General features: G+C 42.4%; 3 protein-coding genes across 3 annotated transcripts; all 3 read right to left on the reverse strand.

Moving 5' to 3' along the window:
* Positions 1-919: 919 nt before the first annotated feature.
* Positions 920-9,115, reverse strand: LOC128754170 (protein unc-93 homolog B1-like). The gene is made up of 13 exons (XM_053856592.1): positions 8,967-9,115; positions 8,311-8,427; positions 7,664-7,805; positions 7,407-7,560; positions 7,187-7,348; positions 6,287-6,416; positions 6,087-6,180; positions 4,556-4,680; positions 3,654-3,836; positions 3,278-3,560; positions 3,094-3,215; positions 2,267-2,389; positions 920-1,465 (listed from the first exon to the last, which is right to left on the reverse strand). Exons 1-13 carry the CDS (start codon positions 8,967-8,969, stop codon positions 1,223-1,225), a joined length of 1,881 nt encoding a protein of 626 aa, XP_053712567.1. The 5' UTR covers positions 8,970-9,115; the 3' UTR covers positions 920-1,222.
* A 960-nt stretch (positions 9,116-10,075) lies between these two features.
* Positions 10,076-12,404, reverse strand: LOC128754576 (mitochondrial import inner membrane translocase subunit Tim10). The gene is made up of 2 exons (XM_053857290.1): positions 12,225-12,404; positions 10,076-10,660 (listed from the first exon to the last, which is right to left on the reverse strand). The coding sequence occupies exons 1-2, from the start codon at positions 12,293-12,295 to the stop codon at positions 10,465-10,467; spliced, it is 267 nt and encodes an 88-aa protein (XP_053713265.1). The 5' UTR covers positions 12,296-12,404; the 3' UTR covers positions 10,076-10,464.
* Positions 12,405-12,926: 522 nt separating this feature from the next.
* LOC128754494 (uncharacterized) lies at positions 12,927-19,063 on the reverse strand. The gene is made up of 7 exons (XM_053857157.1): positions 18,851-19,063; positions 18,183-18,298; positions 17,267-18,105; positions 17,112-17,201; positions 15,568-15,877; positions 13,609-14,790; positions 12,927-13,514 (listed from the first exon to the last, which is right to left on the reverse strand). Exons 2-7 carry the CDS (start codon positions 18,283-18,285, stop codon positions 13,159-13,161), a joined length of 2,880 nt encoding a protein of 959 aa, XP_053713132.1. The 5' UTR covers positions 18,286-18,298; positions 18,851-19,063; the 3' UTR covers positions 12,927-13,158.
* Positions 19,064-19,619: the final 556 nt, after the last annotated feature.

The raw sequence follows: 19,619 nt of genomic DNA on the forward strand, positions 1-19,619 counted from the left end.
GCAGCTGAATTCTGTCAACTTCCGCCAGCTCTTGTCTAAAAAGAAAAATCACACAAAATAAGCAATTCTGTTGACCCATTTCTGGTTATGTAGAATGAGTCCTTCGGCGGTCGACATCATTGGACACAATTTGTTTAGCATATTTTGCAGTCACATTGAGTTAGGTCACCATTATCTCCTGTCCGCTGTGTGCCAACTGGGCATAGAGACCATTTATAGAGAAGGAACACTGGAAGCATTAGTGACGTGCAGAAAACACATTGAGCCAATAGATCATTGGCTGCTTGCACTGGCCACACCCACATTCAACAACAAGATGGCAGGCTACTTTAGCCTGCACAAGAGACCTCTTGTGTAAATTACCATAGTGACTACAATTGTAGTCATAGCCTGCTACTCCAATACTCATTTGTATGGAAGTGGTCAGAGCTTATGGATCCTTCTGTGATCTTCCTCCTCTGATACAATGATAGATTTCCTAGTAGTGTGTTCCGCTTCACATATTCATGTCACTTGTGTAGCTAAAAGTCCAATCTGAAGTTGAAAATATTAGTTTCCATACTTCCTGTTCTGCTTTGACATATTACTGGATAATAAGGACAAGAAAGACAAGAAAGAATCTTTGACCACCATGAAAACAAGTACCATTTTAAGTACCATCATTACGCACTAAAATCTTGAGAAACCATTCCGATCATATGCATTTCTTTATAAGTCAGCTTTATTGCATGGTGCTGTTTTCAAGAGAGACAGCTGGGTAAACTAAGCAGTAGTTATTAAAACGTGACCTCTCCAGCCAGATAGGGACAGCCACACGTCTGGTCTTCGGACACGTGCTTCAGCCCAAAATGACGCCTGGTTGTTCCAAACAAAGAAAACAAATGATTGCAGGCACACAATCTGGCAGCTGATGTTGTTTACACCGATCACAACAAGCGAGTCCATCAATACACTGAGAAAAATCAATTTCTCATTCCCTCACTTTTATTCTGAAGCAACTATTGTAGCAGCGAAAAAACACTGGCGAAACACGCTAAACAAAAACAGAAATGACATGCTGTGTTCCAACAGTTTATTATAAACAACAAAGACTCATTGAAAATATACATATTTTTACAAAGATCTATGAATCATTTTCTAATTTTCATATGTTGAAATTGATTACTAAAAATAGCTCAACCTTCCTGGACATTCGACACCTTCTCTTTCCAATTTCCTGATATCACATCGACATCCTTCTGTTTGCGTCACCGCCCTTGTGACCCCTCCTCCTGGCGCTGGGCGATTCAGCTCCAGCAGCTTCTCCTTGCAGATCCCTTCCTTCCTCTCTGTCCTGTGCTCCCATTTCCTCTGCCGCATGTTCTTCGTCGTTGCTTTCATCTTGCTCCTCTTCATCATCTTCCACACTCTTCTCAGAGTCTGACTCATCTGAGTTGTAATCTTCAAGGTAGCGGTAACCTTTAACCTTGATATATTGATATAGATACAGAACAATCAGCTGTGCCTTCAGATGACAAAGGTAACAGATGGACAATGTATTTTACTTGGTGACTACGCAGGGAACAAGTGTCTATAATATGGCTGTGTGCGCTCTTACTTAACTGGACAGGTCACTCGTGACATTCTGCATCCTTAGTTGCCAAGAATACAGACGCAACAATCACAGCTTTTGAGCCACTTAATGAACTGTTTTACACTGTGAATGAGGGGCGGGAGTAAGGGAAGGAGGAGGAGGGGGGGTAATGCTGCACGTCACGAAACAGGAAGTAACTTCACTCAAAACACCATAACAAACATCACAGAATCGTGACAGCATAGCCTTAAAGGCAGTGATTGTTTCTCTTCAGGCTGAATTCGACGGTTGGAATAAGCACAAGTGTGTCTGGCTGCAGACAGTAAAATCAATACAGAGAGAATTATTTTGTTTAGTTAAACCAAATGACTGACTTTCAGTCGAGAAATGTGGCACATCAAATGTTAGTATTGGAGCCTAACAACTATTCAGAGAATAATAAATACAGACTTGACATGCACCCCATCATGTGGCTTAAAACAACTTAAATAAAAACTGATAGCAGTTCATTTATTAAACAAGTAACAGGTAAACAAACAACCTTTCGTAGAGACACTTCTATCAATGCAATAAATATGCCCCCACCATGGAATGGAACGTGCAGACCTTCTCGCTGTGCGGCTGCTGCTCTCAATTTAGCAAATCCAATGCCACGCTAACTGACAATTCAGCGACGAGCAAATGACAGTTTACCTTATGTCGTGGCCGAGGGATGCGAGGGAGTCTGTGACGTTCGTTTTTGGCCAGACGCCGCTCCATGACCCAGTAGCAGTAGCAAGCCAGCAGCAGAGTGGCCAGCAGGATGGAGAGTTTGGCCTGGAAAGGTAAATGTGTTATCTCGGATTTAGGGTTGTGAACTGTCATTTATATATTTGGCTCTGTTCTAGAAGCACCGAGAGTATTTGCTGAATGATGCCCCTCGTGATGGACATTCATGACAAACACAATTTGGCAATATTCATACTACTGCTGCACGACTCGCACCAAGAGACAAAACTGCTTCCTCACTTCTCTCCACTTCTCCACTGAAGTTAATGGAAAGTTAAAATGCTGGATCTAAGAAGTGAAACTTTATCGAAAGCGGAAGTATGTTAGAGGCAAAACAAGTTTTGGAAGCCGTCGGGTCCATCAGATCCTTCAGAGGAAGAAGGATCTCACTCAGTTTTGAATGCTAGCAACAGCTAGCATTTCACTTCACTGGAATCCTCTCTGCGTACCTCACGGCTCCCATGCTGTTGCACCGCCAGCATCAACTTTACAGTCACTATCAACATTGTGCTGGATGTGAACATGCCTAAATTTCATTTTCCTCACTATATCATTCTGTTTTAATAATCGATAGCAGCAATTTAATCAGTACACATAACTGATGAACTTGCATCTATTTGGAATTTTATTTTTTGTGCGTGTGTGATAAACTGATCCAAATTGAGATGCTAAAAAAAATTGTGTGATATGTGCTCCAGAACAAAATCAAGATGGCGATCATTTACAAGTATGAGTCATTATATTTTACTCACTCTCATCGGCATGTTTGCCCAAAGGTAGATGAAAAATATTGAGATGGCCTGCCACCAGTGGTAGATGGTGTAGACAAAGTCCAGACGTTCTTTCTCCTCCGCATACAGGCACCCTAGAATGACTGGAAAACACATGACGTTGATACACTCAGTCAGAAGCAACTTGATCACTGATGCCACTTACTGCTGATGCTGGTCTTGTTCAGCGCTGTGGCCAGGCCCCACAGCACGGCGATCGCCAGCACTGGCAGCAGGTACTCGTCGCCTGTTGGACTTTTGGGATTCGGGGAAAATGCCAGGAGAGTCACCAGCAGCGCCCCGTGTACAAAGGCACCTGATGCCAGGCAGGTCCACTTGGGGACATGCAAGAGACTGAGAGAGAGGGAGGAGAAGACGGAGCAGGAGAGGCCGTAGACAAAGATGATGAGCCAGAGCTCTTTAATGCCCAGCACACACACCCCGTAGTTCTGTGAAGAGAGAGAGAGAGAGAGCTAGACATCAACAACATTTACATAACCGCATTGGTCCCCCACAATGACAGAACGGAAAAAGTGAGGTACCAAGGTGAACTCCGAGAATACAAAAGTAACTTCGAAGCCGCTGAAGATGAAGAAGGGACACAGCAGACGCAGACGGTAGTCTCTGAAGTGTTTAAAAGGCAGCTGGAATATATTTCCCCATCCGATACTTCGCAGATCAATCTCCTCTGTGGGTCGGTAAGCAGGGCCACACAGCACCAGGAACTGCAAGTCAAAGCACATCCACGGTTGGGAGACTCCATTCATCATTTGACGTCACTCCAACAGGCAAAGCAGAACTACAGATGAATATACAGTGTTGGAAAGACATTTTTCCGCTTTTTACTTTTTACTAGATTAATGTAAAGCTTGTCGCAGCCCCTCAGGACAAATTATACACCAGACACCAGAACATGAATTCAACCTTAATATGGCTTTCTCCTTTAGGACGAGCATTTCGTTTTTCATTCTGCAGGTTTTGCCATTGCCTTCATGCCAGAGTTTTACTGTTTCTACAACCTTTGCATGTCACTCAGTTAGTTCCTGTTGGAGTTTCCCCCAAACGCACTGGAATGTAATTCAGATATTTGAACTTGAACTACTGTCATGGGCGGCTCAGTCTAAACTGCGTTCCATTTGAATTTTTATACCACCTGCGTTGTTCTTTTATCTCCCTCAGGTAGCTGTTTCTCCTCCAGGCTCCAAATTCTTCATCTTGCCACATAAAGAATGAGTGCTATTATTATTATTGCTATTATTTGACACACACTGATCATGAGACTGATCGTCCATAAAAAGGTCAAGTTGGGGATCAAGATGTGGTCATTCCCACAACCTTCTGTGACATCCTGTTAAACAATAACTGAGGTCCACTTGCTGAAGATTACATTGACATATTTGAAAACACACAGAGCACTGTGAAAACAGAGACCTGCATTTCTTACAATGATCATTGAGAGGAAGGCGAACCCCATCAGGACACTCTCCACTTCAATGAGCAGCATGGACCGTGGAAGGTAAGTCAGCAGCGTAGTATTAAAGCCTGGGATCAGCCCGGCTACTGACGCCCCTGCAGGAAAAAAAAATGGTGTTTACACACAAGTATCTAAATGAGATGAAATTTCTTCACAATTCACAACGTACGACTCTTCTTTCCAAATGCAGGCTGACTAGAATACATTACAAAAAGCGCTGCTGACATCTTATGGCTGCATGCGGTACTGCAAGCCACGTTGCTCGACTGCGCCGTATGGTCTTTTATGTGTCAGCAGCAACCAGTTTATAGGAAATGGTTACCGATCTATAATGATTCATTTTCCCAAAGCAGTATGAATAAATCTCGATATATATTTTTTAATTTTTTAAAATAAAAGACTCATTTTTCCATTATGATTGCACATGGTTTAGTCTTGTACAATTGACACAGAGTTAAAGATGAAGAGCTTCCGTTGTAGACCACTAGGTCACGACGTTCATCCTGTAGTCTCACATGTAAATAAAACCTCAAGTCAGCTAACTAGTCCCATGACCCAGACAAACGTAAATGTAGCCATTACTGTGACAAACTTGAGAAATTTTGATTTCCCCAACAACCTATATTCTGACTCCCACTTGTAGTCACAGGCTTCGAGCAGCGACCAAAAGAACACAGAGGGTGAAAGATACAAACAAACAACAAATGACAAAAGGGATAGACTATATCTATCTATCTATCTATCTATATATATATATATATATATATATATATATATATATATATATATATATATATATATATATATATATAATGTACAGTGGTACCTCGGTTTTCGAACGTCCCGGAATTCGAACAAATCGGAGTTCGAACAAAAATTTCGAGATTTTTTTGCTTCGGATTTAGAACGAAAATCCAGAACTCGAACGCCCCCGAAAAAAGCCGGAAAAAAGCCGTGTCCCGTGAGCTACATTTACTGGCTGTTCTTCATATTGAGGTGTAAAACCTTTCCTGTCTCCGCACTGGACCGTGGTAGAGTGTCACAGGGGAGGTGCTCGCTCTCCACACCACTCCAGGGTTTGATGTCCTGTTGTGGGCTGGAGCTGGGACAGGGATGAGGCGAGTCTGGGACAGAGCGTGACTTGGTTTATGACTTTGTCACAGCCAAACTGCACAGAAGCGCACATTCAGAGCTGGACACGCACCGGGCACCTCTTCACTTCTGGAGAGACGTCACTCACTGGGCAACCCCTCCCACATGCAGCAGCCACACACATAGAGGAACAGCGCACCTGCAGCAGACACTCTACATTCACTCCTACAAAAGCCTATTTTAAGGCTTGGAACGCATTATTTCCTTTTCCATTCATTGTAATGGGAAAAATCGATTCTGAATTCTGATTCCGGCCTTCTGGAACAGATTGTGGTGGAGAACCGAGACACCACTGTATATATACATATACATATATACATATTAAAATCTGTAAAAATGACTTTTTTACCGCAGCGTTCAACCCCGAAGAGGACATGACTCCGGTTTTGTAAGTGGCTGTGGAGGACGAGACGCATGGGCAGCTCAGCGAAGACAATACTCAGCTGAGGAGGAACAAAGACAAGTTTAGATGTCTACATGTACTGTGGATGGTAATTTCCTTCGCAGAAAAAAAAACTGGGTGACAGCCTGATGATGGTGAACACCCACATGAAAGATGATGAAGAAGACAGACTGGAAGATAATGATGTAACGGTGACAGGCTCCTTTTGGAAGCTTCTTCTGCTCCTGCACATGCTCATCCTTGTAGTTGACGTACTCGTAATACTGTTGTGCCATCCTGCAAGAGTTACGCAACGGAGTGTTGGATGTTAGTCATGCTGACCTTTCTGATGTGGGCTTGTACTTTCACAGCACACAGTCACTAGAGCGGTATCTGCCATCATCTTATTAATTAACCAAAGACGGTTATTTTTAGGAGAAGCCGGACAGTTTGCACTGATGAACAGGGTTAACAAGGTGGCAAATCCTTATGGTGTTTTAATCTGTCTCTGTGACTGGCGCTGCCTCTGCAAATCACAAGACGTAGACAAAAAAATGGCTGCACTACTAACAGTAATTTGGAGTAAAGTGAAAAAGTTGGTGTGCGCTTAAGATTAGGGGACATGAATTGCCATGAATGAACTACTTATTCATGTGTATATGAAGTGCATAACAAGCAGTTCTTATTCATCATGAAGTACAGACCAGCACACTGTTACACTTGACTATATTTCGCCAACGGAATGGTCACAAAAAAAATAAAAAAACTGGATCACACTTTAGATTAAGGAACATGTGTGTTAGCATCATATTGATCTGATATAATATAATATAATATGATACAATATAACATCACATCACATCACATCATATCATAAAATACAAAACAGTAAGAGTAAGTAATTCATTTATTGATCAGTATTATGTGCTTGCCAAAGTAATCTTAATTTATTTCCAAGTTTTTTTTTTCATCAATATGTTCAATGAAAAATATTTTTATTTTATCATATTTGGGAGTCGCACCTCATCAGTCCATCAGTAGGGGGCACTGTTGTCTGAGTTCCTTACCTTATGATGTAATTTCCTAGAGAGGCCCAAAGAGGAACAATCGCCACACCAATAGCAACAGCGGATGGGACCAAAGTGTAGTAACGCTCCCAGTAGTTGGTAGAGACAAAAAGAGCGTAGATCCCTGAAGCCAGGAACATCATCCACTTTGTACCAAGAAACCTTAAAAACAGAATTGAAATATGTGCACATTGCTGTTTAAAGGGAAGTGGATGCTCACCTGATGAGAGTGGGGGTGTACAATAGACCAATGATGGGCGTAACATTGATTCCCATCAGCATCTTTTGGTCAATGTTCTCCAGCCCCAAGTTGCTGTACTTCACATCTCTGTATGTGGAGTCATGATGCAATACCAGTTGCATCTGCAGAAGCCCTTTAGCAATAGACATTTCATTCAACAAGGACAGCAATGGAAATATTCAAGGCCTTTTTAAAATTTTTTACTTCATTCATTCTGTACACTCGCTTTTACTCACCCATATATACAGAGTACACGATCATGGCCGCAACACTGGCTGCAACCACGTTCTTGATCACTCCGAGGCGCTTCCTACGGTAATATTTTCGCTCCTCCTCTTCCTCATTGTACTCGGCGAGCGGAGCCAGAATCTCCTCCATCTGAGGAAAAACGTCAATACAGAGAGTCGGGATGAAAACAAAGTGGTCAAAATCTCTCTCGTCCTGATAAAAACTTGTGCAGCGTTGGATGACTTGAGAATGTTTACACAGTGAGGGAGACGCTATACATCTGGTTTATATTGGGTGCGGCATCTGTTTACACTGTAGGATTTAGATTTCACATGAGAAGGCTGGAGCTGATGTGTTGAAGCACCAGTTCGAACATTGCATGAGTAACGCAAATGAGGGATGGAAACAACTGTTTCCCAATGTCTGAAGAACAACAAAAATAATAAAAAGATAAATAAACAAACATGATGTTTGAAAAATGTATTTAAGTTAATACAACAAGCAGATAAAATCTATTGACAAGATCAAAACACCAACTAATATTGGATTTTGATTTTCAAATGAAAGAAAATGTATTTACTAGCATTTAATAACTATTTGTTTTATGCAACTCATAAATCAAGCGCTTCAGGATTCCTGCCATGACAGTACCGACCTGACCGGGGAGGTTGTCTTCTTGCCCCACGTCATGCATTTCATTTAAGGCACCGTTTGCCTGCTGCACATATTGGTCTGCACCGCCGAGCTGCTCGTCTTTGCCCATCTCCTCCATCTGGTCATAAAGAAGTAGAGCAGCACATCAACTCTTGTGTCCCACAGTCATAAACGCCTCTCTGTGATGCTTCTATGTGTTCAAGTCATTATGACGGTGGGAGGGGTATCAAAAGATATCAACAAGAAACAGTGGAGAAAAACAATATTCACGTCATTGATTTCACTTCCTGTTTTCAATTCATTATTCCTCCTTTCTGAAAGTGCATCAGATGTTAGCGATGGAGAGTTTTTTTGTGCGCAGCGAAGAGTTAACTAGGACCCCAAGAAACTGTATATAAAACTGTTAGCAGGGCAAAATACAAACATTACGAACACTACATACGGTTTGAAAATAGAATTAATATTCAACGTTATCATCTGTAAATGGCCTAGATAAAATGAACTCGAAATCTTCATCATAAGTAACAACAAGGTCACTAACTTTTCGAGGCAACCGTAAACGCAGCACCGACTCACCTGAATTAACCATAACTTGTGAGAAGACGCGTTTTTAATTCATAAGCAAAAGCAAAACAACATTCTGCAGTAAATACGTACCATGTTTGTTTGCCGAGCGGCTCCACTAGAAGACTGCGTCCCCCGGAGCCGAGGACGAGGCTTTCTCTCGGTCTACTTCTCGTTTCCAGTAAAACTGGCCCTGCGTTCGAAACTAACTTCACATGTGAAGCGAACGCGTTTGTCTTCACTTCCTCTATGAAGTTGTGTTTTTCTTAAAGCGACACGCGCCTTTATTCGGGACTGTAATACGGAATAACAGAAGGTGACCTGTCGTTAAGACTGTGTTTCCAAGAGTGTCTGCAGTGGTCAGTGGCGCTATCGCCATGTCACTGCTCCGCCCACCATCCTTCCATTGGCAGGAGAAGCGACCGTTTTACAGGTACTTTTATAAGCCGATTGGGCTCTCAAGACCGTCACAGACAGACCGCGACCCAACTAAAAAATAAATAGAATAAAATAATAATAATAATTATAATAATAAACAGTAGTTTGGGTACATTAGAGGCTTAAAAAAATAAAAATAAATAAAAGCCCTTGTAGTCTATTTTTGTGGCCCTCATAAAGAAGCGAAATAGCAATAAATGTTTGTGTTTGTTGTCTGTAATAATAAAATTAAAAACATCAATATACACAACCCACCAGTTTACAAACACAGAATAAAGAGGTTGTTTCAGGCAGACTCTTATCCCAGTCATATGGGGGAGAGGAAGGAAGCCAGTTTCACCTGTGACTACACTCATAATACTGACAATGTGAGTGAGTAGTAAAATTACTTTAGAGCACATTAAAGTATAGGATGTTAGTGAAAAGAAAGGAAGACAAACTGCTCACAGATTTGAACCAGGGACAGTCTACATCTCAGCTGTTTCTCAACCACCTTTACAATGAGGCAACACAGCACTTGTTTGCTCAGTGCTTGGGTGGGTTTTTTCTCCGCCACAGTTCAAAAACAAATAGAGGTTAATTGCTAACTTTATGTCGTCTGTCAGCATGAGCGAGTGCCTATATGTGATTATGGCCACGTCACAGTCTTCTGCCTCTTGCTCCCAAGAATGATGACAGGCCACCAGTACATGAACCAACTGAATATGGTTTCATTATTTTGTGAAATCCATGATGCTTTCTTCTGTTATTTCATTCATATTTTATTAGTTTGGGAAGCAACACAGTGCTGCTTCCACACAGTTAAAAACCCAGACATGATTCACCGACACACATATGATGAATGACTACAACAACAACTACAACTCAAAGTTGACCAGCAGAGGAGGCTTGCGAAGGGAGGCCAACAGTCACCAGAGCAACCTCTGAAGGGCAGTAAACTGCAACATTGGTTCCAAAACCTTCAGGTAGTAAAGTCTCAGTGCCAGTTCAGCTTCGTCGTGTACTTCCAGCAGTTGATGTACTCAGTCAATGATCCTAATTGGTGGGAGGCTTGTTGGTTAAGTGGAGGCACCTGCTTCAGCATCCACCGCCACCTCGCTCATAAAAGAAACTCCAGTCTTGGTGAAAGACAAATGGACCCTGGTCACCAGGGTTATCCGCTCCCTACAGCCGCTTTCCTCATCATCTCCTCATCTTGCACAGAGAGCTCGGTCAGTTTGCGGCCCAGCCTCTCATGGAGGTCCAGGTACTTGGCCACGCAACGGTCCAAGCAAACCATCTCGCCCTTGCTCAGATCTGCTTCCTTGTAATGCGGCGGCACACATTTCCTGTGGCAGGCGTTTGTCATCCTGGGGAAAAATGAAGAGATCGTGAATTCCAAAAGTAAATCACTGCGTTTCACTCAAGCATCTTATATATGAAATACAAACCAAAATAGTGGACTAAACACTGACAATCTAGGGAAAATATTGCCTCTCAAACCGGCAACAGCTGCAGCAGTGGTCTTTATTTACTCGACCAATGTGACACTAATTATATGAGCCTGAAGATAAGCATGCTGGGGCCAAAATTAAATGTGAGTCACGAGATAACTGCCATTTCCCAAACACTCTGTGATCATCGAAACATATTCCCACTATGGGGGCAGAGTCTGTTTCACACAAAACTCCCAGGTGTGTATACAAACGGCCTGGACTCCAGCAAACTCAAGCATCTAAAAGAGGAAGAAGACATTGGCAAATGGCGACTTGTTTGGCAGTAAGATCTTGTTCCAGAGAGCCACAGCTTTTGGCCACATCCCATTCAGTCATTTACATTTAACTGTGCAGTTCTGCTTTCGCAGCAACCACATAAGCTTCAACTGGTTGCCTCGTAAGCAAACATCTTCTTTTCAGTTTCTGTGCTCCACCTGCACTGATCTGAACACCTGTTTCATGGCTTAGAAAAATATCATGAAACTATAAATTGTATAGTCAGTTACTATTTTATTAGTAATTTTTTTTTAATTCATTAACGTCCACTGGGATGAATATGAGAACCACACTTGTTTTGTTTAAGATACAACTGATGACTGCAGTTCTTTAAAGATAAAAAGGAACTAACACTAGTGATAGGGACCTTTTAAAGTCATGCAGTCAAAATGAAAAAGCAACACCAATACAGTATTTGTTTACTCACAGGGCCATCTGCTGGATGAATAATGTGGCTGCATTATAAAACTTCAAAATAGTTCAACCTGGTTTGACTCATGGATGCAGTGAACATGGACATGAAGAGGTGATCTCGAGAGGTCAAGGTGCAGGAGCCTGACTTGCTCTCAAAACCCCCGATGAGAACTACTTGATTAATCGATTTGATTGATGAATTCATCTTCCTTACATTTACAATTTATTTTATTTTGGATTTTGCATACTCATTTAATCACTTACAAGCTGATTTTACTTTACTTCTGGTCGGTTATGTTTGGGGCATTTAGTGTAAATATTAAGTAAACAAAAAAAAAATTTGCATCCTGTAAACACATTTAATAATATCGATATAATTACGTTCAACAATGGATGTTGTGATGGGTTAATGTGTGTAGTCTTCAATTAATTATACTAAAATATGGTGAATGACAAACAGATGTTCAATGTTAATAAACACAACATATTATTTCATAAGTAGCGGAGGAGTCAGTGATTCGACGAAGGACACTTGACAAACATGGTGAGGAAGGATGTAGCTTCAGCTACATTGTATATAACAACACTGGTCGTGTTGGTGACTCTCAACTGATGCCGTGTTCCTTACTCATAGAGGTTACAGATATCAAATCCTCGTAGCTCGTCGAGACAAATAAATCCCGGCTGCTCCTTCATGAATGGAAGGTGCAGTGGTCTTAGCATGGTTAGCTTAGTACTTCTTTTTTACCGGTTGTACATGTCAGCCATCATCTCCACCTCCAGTTCTGCCGCGAGCTGCTGTGCCTTCATGGGATCCATGATCAAGTGTCTTCAAGTCCTTTTTGCTCAACACGCACGGTTAGTTAAACACGCAAACTGGGGAGGCGATACGGCTGCAGTAACCTTCAAATCCGCAGAAGTGCACGTGTGATTGTGACTTCCGGTTTCCCTGTCGCTGTCAATAAAGTTGCATTCAAACCAGAAAGCGCTAGCGCTCCTTCTAGTGGTGACTATGCGTATTTCAGGAAGGCGTTCAAGTCAAAGCGGTGAATTGGCGTCAAAAAGAAGGCCACACCAACACACAACAGCAATCTGCAATGAATTAAAAAACACGACACAAAATACAATCAAATCTCAAGAGATCTACATGTTAAGATATTTTTCTTTGTGTACCATGCGCAAAAGAGGGGATATATATAGCTTTATAAAGATTATTTATACCACACTGTGAATGACGCTTTATTTTGAGATATCCATCTGGTTTTCTTTAATGACATATCTATTAATTCAAACCTTGTCAGCTCCACTCAGTCACATGTCTGCATGGTGCGTTAATTTCAAGATAAACAGACAAAGTGCTTTGATCTGTGTCAACATCAATGGACAAACACGAGTCATGCAGTCTATGAAAATTGTTTGAACAAACTGTTTTTTTTGTCATATTCTCATTTATTTTTTCAGGTCGCAACAACATAAAAATGACTTCAAGAGACTGCAGTTATTGATTTTACATGAGATGAACTGAATTTAGGAAACTGAGCTGCAAAACCAATACGGAGATATTTAAGATAAGTACAAAGATTTAAACCGTCTTGCTCAGATTGGTCAGCAGAAAAACTCTTAAACAAACCAAATGCTCTTCTCTGGAAATGTAACCACAAAAGGAGAACATAAAAGTGAACCTATTGTGAATCATCTGTGACATTGACCTCGACCTCCTCCTCTTCATCTGTAGTGGATATATGCAGCATATCAACACACTCCATGACGCAGGCTTCTTGGCCAGGTGACTGAAGCACGACATCCACCTCGCTCTCATCCTCTTCCGCCTGAGGAAATAAATCAGTACGCTCACTTGTACGGTCTAGAATTTCTTCGTCGGTAGAGCACGCAGGGTTCAGAGTGAGCACATGGGCGTCTGGTGTGGAGGTTGACCCCTCAGCGGGAGGGTGTGGCAGCTTCTCCTCGAAGTCTGAGAGTCCACCGTTGGCTGGGTTCCCATATTTGGGAGTCATGTGGAGTTTTTCAAATGGTACATCTGTGAAGAAAATAAGCAGTGAGTTTGACGTAGGCAGAAGATCAAGGGGGTTAAAACGCCTCGCAGAGGCGTGGACGACACACAATCTTCCTACCTTGTGCCGGGAGCTTCTGTGGACTCCCCGCAGACTCTTCCGTGACGTTCACTAGCAAACTGTCTAACCAACAGGCAGTTGGACTGAGCGACTTGCGGTCATGATGGTGGTCAGTCATCACCTGGAGAATCTCATTGTGATTCTCGTCTTGTGAGACATCTTTCCAATCCGCAGTAACTCCCCTGATCTTCCCCTCATCTTCAGGGTCGTGCTTCTGGCTTTCATCCGCACCTATGTTTGTGAGGTAGCCACTCTTCACGTCTGCCATGTTACTGCCGTTAACAAACTTTTGATAATCTTTACGTGTGACTATCCGCTTACGCGCCTTCCTCTCTCCCAGGACGAGGATGTTACAGTCGTCTGTCTCAACTGTCCTGCTACCGCCAACTTCTTTATTCCTCCTCTCGCTCATCTCTTCTAAACACACAGCTGCAGTGGATGGAGCCGCTGCTGCATGATGACGCTGATTTAGTCCGACTTTGCCAGTTCTTTGTTTCTGGAGTGAGACTGTGGACTGTTGAACGCTCCCGTCCTCCACCACTGGACCGCTGGTCCTGACCTTTGATTGGTCAGCCTCATTTTCCCCGCTGTCCCATTCATGAATAGCTGTTGTCTGACTTGGTTCGCCTCCACATTTGAGCGCAGTTTTTCCTTCGCTCACTTCCATCCTTGGCCCAACCTCTTCACTCACAGTGTTGCGCTTCAGAATCTTTCTTTGTTTCACTGCTTGGTCGTCTTTGGAACAGCTTCTTTTTCGCCTCACTGAACGAAATGTTGCTTCTGCTTGTGTCTGGCTTTGGCTTGTATCGGGGTCTGAATTATGAAGAGACACTGGAAGCTCTTGTCCCGTCTTTCCCACATCCGAGTCACCAGCGATGCAATTATGATCTTCTGGTGTGGGCCAGGGTTGCAACCAGGGTTGAGCAGGATCCTGTGGGGGTCGATCAGCCTCCGGACTCAGTGGATCTATTGGAGAGAGACAGCACGGGTGCTGCATTTTTGGCAGAGGCAGCAAAGGGAAGCAGTCCACATCTTGCGAGCTGCCCAGAATATCCTGGAGCCCTGGGGCATAGAGTGTGTCTCTCAGATCAGATGCGATATCTGGATTAGGACTTTCACGCTGTCCGTCTGAGACGTTTTCCTGCTGCAAGGTCTCGCCATGTTTGATGGGTTGGCTCGGGGCTGCAAGAGAGACAGAACACTCCACTGTTTTCTCCGCACTGCATCCAAGAACAGGTGATAAAGAGGAGTTCAAGACTTTGTTTTGCTAATACTAATCCAATAAACTCAGCAGCCTTCGCAGAATGAATATGCTTGGGCTTATGAGTCTTCATGAAACAGCGTCATGAAGCTTCATAAGCCCGCTTTAAAAATTCACCAGCAGGCAAGTGGGCTTCACTGTCAAGTTTTCTGAGCGCAGGAGGTGGCGCTCTTGGTTTAAAAATGATGTGGGTCTTATTGAAACACTTGTTGAAATCCAAAGATTTTAGAGTAGAGCGGGCTTGAAAATGAGGCCACCATTCTATGAAGCCTCATAAGCTCATCTCTATTATCCATATGGATCCCGGTTTCAAAGAGGTTCTGTTTCAAATGTGGATGAAAGGCTCATCTGACATAGAACTTGAGCGACTATGTCGTTCTGTAAAAAGGCCCTGAAGACGGTTCTGCGCTCTTTCAGCACATGCTGCTCTCATTACATTTCCATCCAATTAACAAGCAGCAAAACCACAGAATTATTTCATGGTGTCATTTTCCATAGAATTGCCATCCATCCATCCATCCATCCATCCATCCATTACTGCCTATCTGAGGAGCTGAAGCAAGGGGCCCAGAAACAACCATGGTTTTACATGTCAGAAAACATTTTAATGTCAGTTCATAGCTGTCCCCAACCACCCCATACACCACACCTTCACACTTTCAAAAAGCAGTGACCGAATTTAAAGGAACTCCATCTACCTCTTCCTTCAGATGCGCCGGTCTGTGTCAGAGGATCCTGGTTAATCTGCACAGGATCCTGTTCCCTGACTGAGTCAGAGGTCAAGAAGTCTTGCTGGTTCTGTTGAAGGCAACCCGACTTCTTATGATCAGACTCCAAGTCAGGAAGGATGTCAAGGCCCATCATAATGTCCTCCAGCAGCTTCTCTATTTGCTCCTCACTTTCTACAGCGCAGTCTTGAGGCTGAGCTGCGGCAGACGGTTCGCTTTTGTCAGAGGAAGGTGAATAGCAGACGTCTGTCAACTGTTGACTTCTGGGGTCTAAACTTCCCTATTAAGAATTACACAGAAGTCCGTTTCATTCAACATATGACTGATGCATTTCAACATTTCAACACAAATAGCAACATTTATTGCCCACATCTAGTTGCTCCCGTCGTACTTCCAACTTTGAGGTCATCAATTACGTTCTCAAGTTAAATGCAATCGCATTCAGCCAGATGGTGAGACTTCACAAATCAAGCTGAGCCATCTGTGCACATAGAATGAGACCAAACTCTAAAAGTGGAGCCTGTGAAAACTGTCTATGACTGTCATGACTCAGACATAGTTACATCACCAAGAAGCAAAACTTCATGCTACAGAATTCACACTTAGGAAATGCAATCTGCCGGCAAATATATTGTGGAAATTGTACCACTATGAAAATATGAAAACAGCAAACATAATTTACTTTTGTGACTAAGCTTGTTATAATAAAGGGTGAAGACAAACAGAAATGCTACTTGACTTACGGTTTTTTATTCAAATTATTATTTTTTGAAACACAATATATAATATTTAATACACATTTTGTATTGTTCATACAACTTATTTTTCCAGGGAATTTAATAAGTAATAAACAATAAGTCAGTTTGCCATAATAAACTCATTTTGGGGGATAAGTATTTTACAAAGTACTCCCTATGTTCCACACATAGCCCAAGCCAGTACTCATCATTTATATAAATAAAGAAGTGGTGGAACACAACCAAGCTGCTCAAATGTGCATCACACTGTGCAGAAAAAGCACAACAAAATAACCACTTTACCAAATAGAAATAGCCGACAGGTATACTGTACCCTGCACATACAGTTAATACTACAAATCCCAGAATGGTTGGCAAGTGGTTTGCCTTGTCAGCAGTATCTGCCCCTCCTCTGTTAACAGTAATGAACAGGCACATAGTTGCCTCAAGAAAGAAAGAAAAATTGGTAAATGATAGCGATTTTAAGCCGACTTCCTGACTGTATATTTGAGTGAAACTATTCTGTCTGATTAATATTTGGGGTATTTAAGTATTTTTTCTCCAGTTAGATATTCCTTGTCTCACTTACAATCTGAAACAGACAACAGTGGTTGAAATATGCGACACGTTCAGAGGACATGTAGTAACTGTGAATGTCTTGCGATGGATATCTAGAGTTATTTTCTCTGATTTAAAAAAACTAATGACATCTGTTTATGAATTCATTTTTACTAAACCATCAACAGGAAATATGAATAAAAGCGGGCGAAGGCTCACCTGTGGGGCAAGAGAGGATAGCTTGTCATCCAAGTCCTGGAAGCCCACCACTTCCCACACTCCTCCACTGCTCTTCCTCCTCAGCTTCACCTGCAGCAAGCCAAACACAAAGCTGGAGATGAGATGTTTTTCATAAGCATGGACACTTTGTATACCTTAAAGGAAAATCTTTCGGTTTCCATCTGCCTCATCCTCGTCAGGTTCTTCCTTGCCACTTTTTTAGTGGGACAAACTCTAACAGTGGAGCTCCCCATCTTAACTTCAGAGGTCGTCTGAAGAGGATCGATGGTCTGCTCCGGAGCCTCCTCTCCTTGAGCATAGTCCACTGTGTCTTTTTGGATCACAACTTTGCGAGGGCTTACTGAGTGGCGCGGAGGATTGAGAGAGAGATTCAGGGGCTCTGAAGTTAACGTGGAATCACTGCTGTTTGGCTGTTTGCCTAAGTCTAGGTCATGTGTTTTGTTGTTGTTGTTCTGTGCTGTGGTAGACAAATTCTGCTCTGGAGATAACACAGGGTCAAGTGTCTGAGGAGTTAAAGGATTATCTTGTTCAAGAGACTCAGTCTGAGTCCCGAAACTTCGCTTTTTCACTAAGGAATATGCCCCGCAATGATCACATGCCTTCCCTACTTGCACTTGTGCATCCCGCTTTGTCCAGCTCCGTGGCCAGTTGCTTCCTGGTGGAGTTTTAACACTATATTTTTCACAATGCATGTACTTCTTTTCATTGCCGTTGTTCAGGTGATCTTCTTTGAGGCTTTTGATTCCAAACTGACGGGCAGCTGCCAACACGTCATTGCTTTCATCACTTCCGATTACCTCCATTTTGCCAGAATAGAGGAGACCGACCAGCTTCAGCAGAGTCGCGGCTGTGATCGATTGGATTTGAAGATGGCGTTTGTGACCAAAAGGAGGCGGCGCCGTGGCTGACAGTCGCTCAGACAGGTATGGGCTGAGGGCTGCCAGGACGCAGCTGTGGGTCGGGATGGAGATTCCTGGATGAAAAGAGAGAAAAGCAGGGATTTTCAAGAAGAAAACACTTCATCTGTCGAACTCTCCGTGATGCCTATACCATCCGTTTGGAGCAGGGTGTCACAGAATTGAAGGTTCCTCTGTTGCCGCTGCAGCTGACCCACAAGTTGAATCTCATGACCCTCCAGTCGGAACATCTGCATGTCTGCATTAGCACTGGGCGTAAGAAGTGGAAATATACACTTGCTTTCATTGGTTTGCTTGAACGTAAAAACAAAGATGAGTGACTTACCAGTTCAGAGTAGGTCAACTTACTACAGGGAAGCCACTTCGAACGAATAGATTGTTCTTACGGTTCCATTTATGAAAATGTACACCGTTTAATACGTTTTTTAAAAAACACTGATCACACACAAATAAAGAATAGGAAGGGGGTGCACCGTGTTCACAACCGACCAACATATATAAGGCAAACATATGGTAATTAAATTGAATCGAAATTGACTTAAATTTTTAATAAACAACAATAGACAAACAATAGATGTGAAATGCGCACGCGTACATTTCCAAACGTTGTAGCTAGCAAGCTATGCTGTTAGCAACATGTCACGAAAAAGTTACAATTGACGCCAGCTGCTTTTACTTTTACACAGTTTGCAGACGTTTACACACTGAATTTAACGTGATATCGATAACTGTTCAATACATTTTCAGTTAAATAGCGAGTTGATGTGAAGCACGCTACAAGTAAACGGCGAATTGACTTACTGGAATGTTGTTGCAGCAGGTGCATGTGTTTGGTGTCGCGAACCAGCTTCTGAAAAGTAGCTCCCAAATGAATATAGTGTCCATTGAGCGATAGTGAAACCAGTGGCGACCTCCTGCGGATCTACTGTGAGACTGTGATTTGTGAGTAAACCGGAAGGCCGTCGCTCGACAGGTAACGTTTAATGAAAAATACTATTTAAGTTCGTTTTTGAAGTTTTGAACTTTGAGTCAAGGTTTATAAGACATGAAACCGAACAAATAAGACTTTCTTTAAAGCGTTATTTGATGGAAATTAAAGTAAAAGAAGGACTTGAGGTCATGTTTATCCCAAAGTGGCATTTTTTTAAACTACGTTTAACTATCCGCATCATAAATGTGGATACCCGGACTGGTCACCAAAACACTGGTACTGTGGCACGTTCCTGAAATTTACATTTATTTTTTTAAATGAAGTGCAATGAACAGGTGTTTTCAATTTAATGAACCCCAGCCCCCCCCCCCCCTTTACATTTTCCAAAAATATAGACATCATATATACATCGTGTCAATTAGCTTGGTGTGAAACACTTTTTTCGGCTAAGAAAAACAAGAAAAAATAAGAGACATAAATGAGCATCTTCAGGAAAGGCAGAGTCTCCTGTGTGACGGCAAAGATGAAAGTACAGGGCCTATAATTCACCCTTGAGGCACACCAAACCTTGAGAATCAATCTGTGCCAAATACAACCACTTGCCACCAGGTTTGTTAACGGTTAAACCAGTATGCGACA

The sequence above is a fragment of the Synchiropus splendidus genome, chromosome 2 (genome assembly GCF_027744825.2).
Source record: "Synchiropus splendidus isolate RoL2022-P1 chromosome 2, RoL_Sspl_1.0, whole genome shotgun sequence".
NCBI classification, from domain to species: domain Eukaryota; kingdom Metazoa; phylum Chordata; class Actinopteri; order Syngnathiformes; family Callionymidae; genus Synchiropus; species Synchiropus splendidus.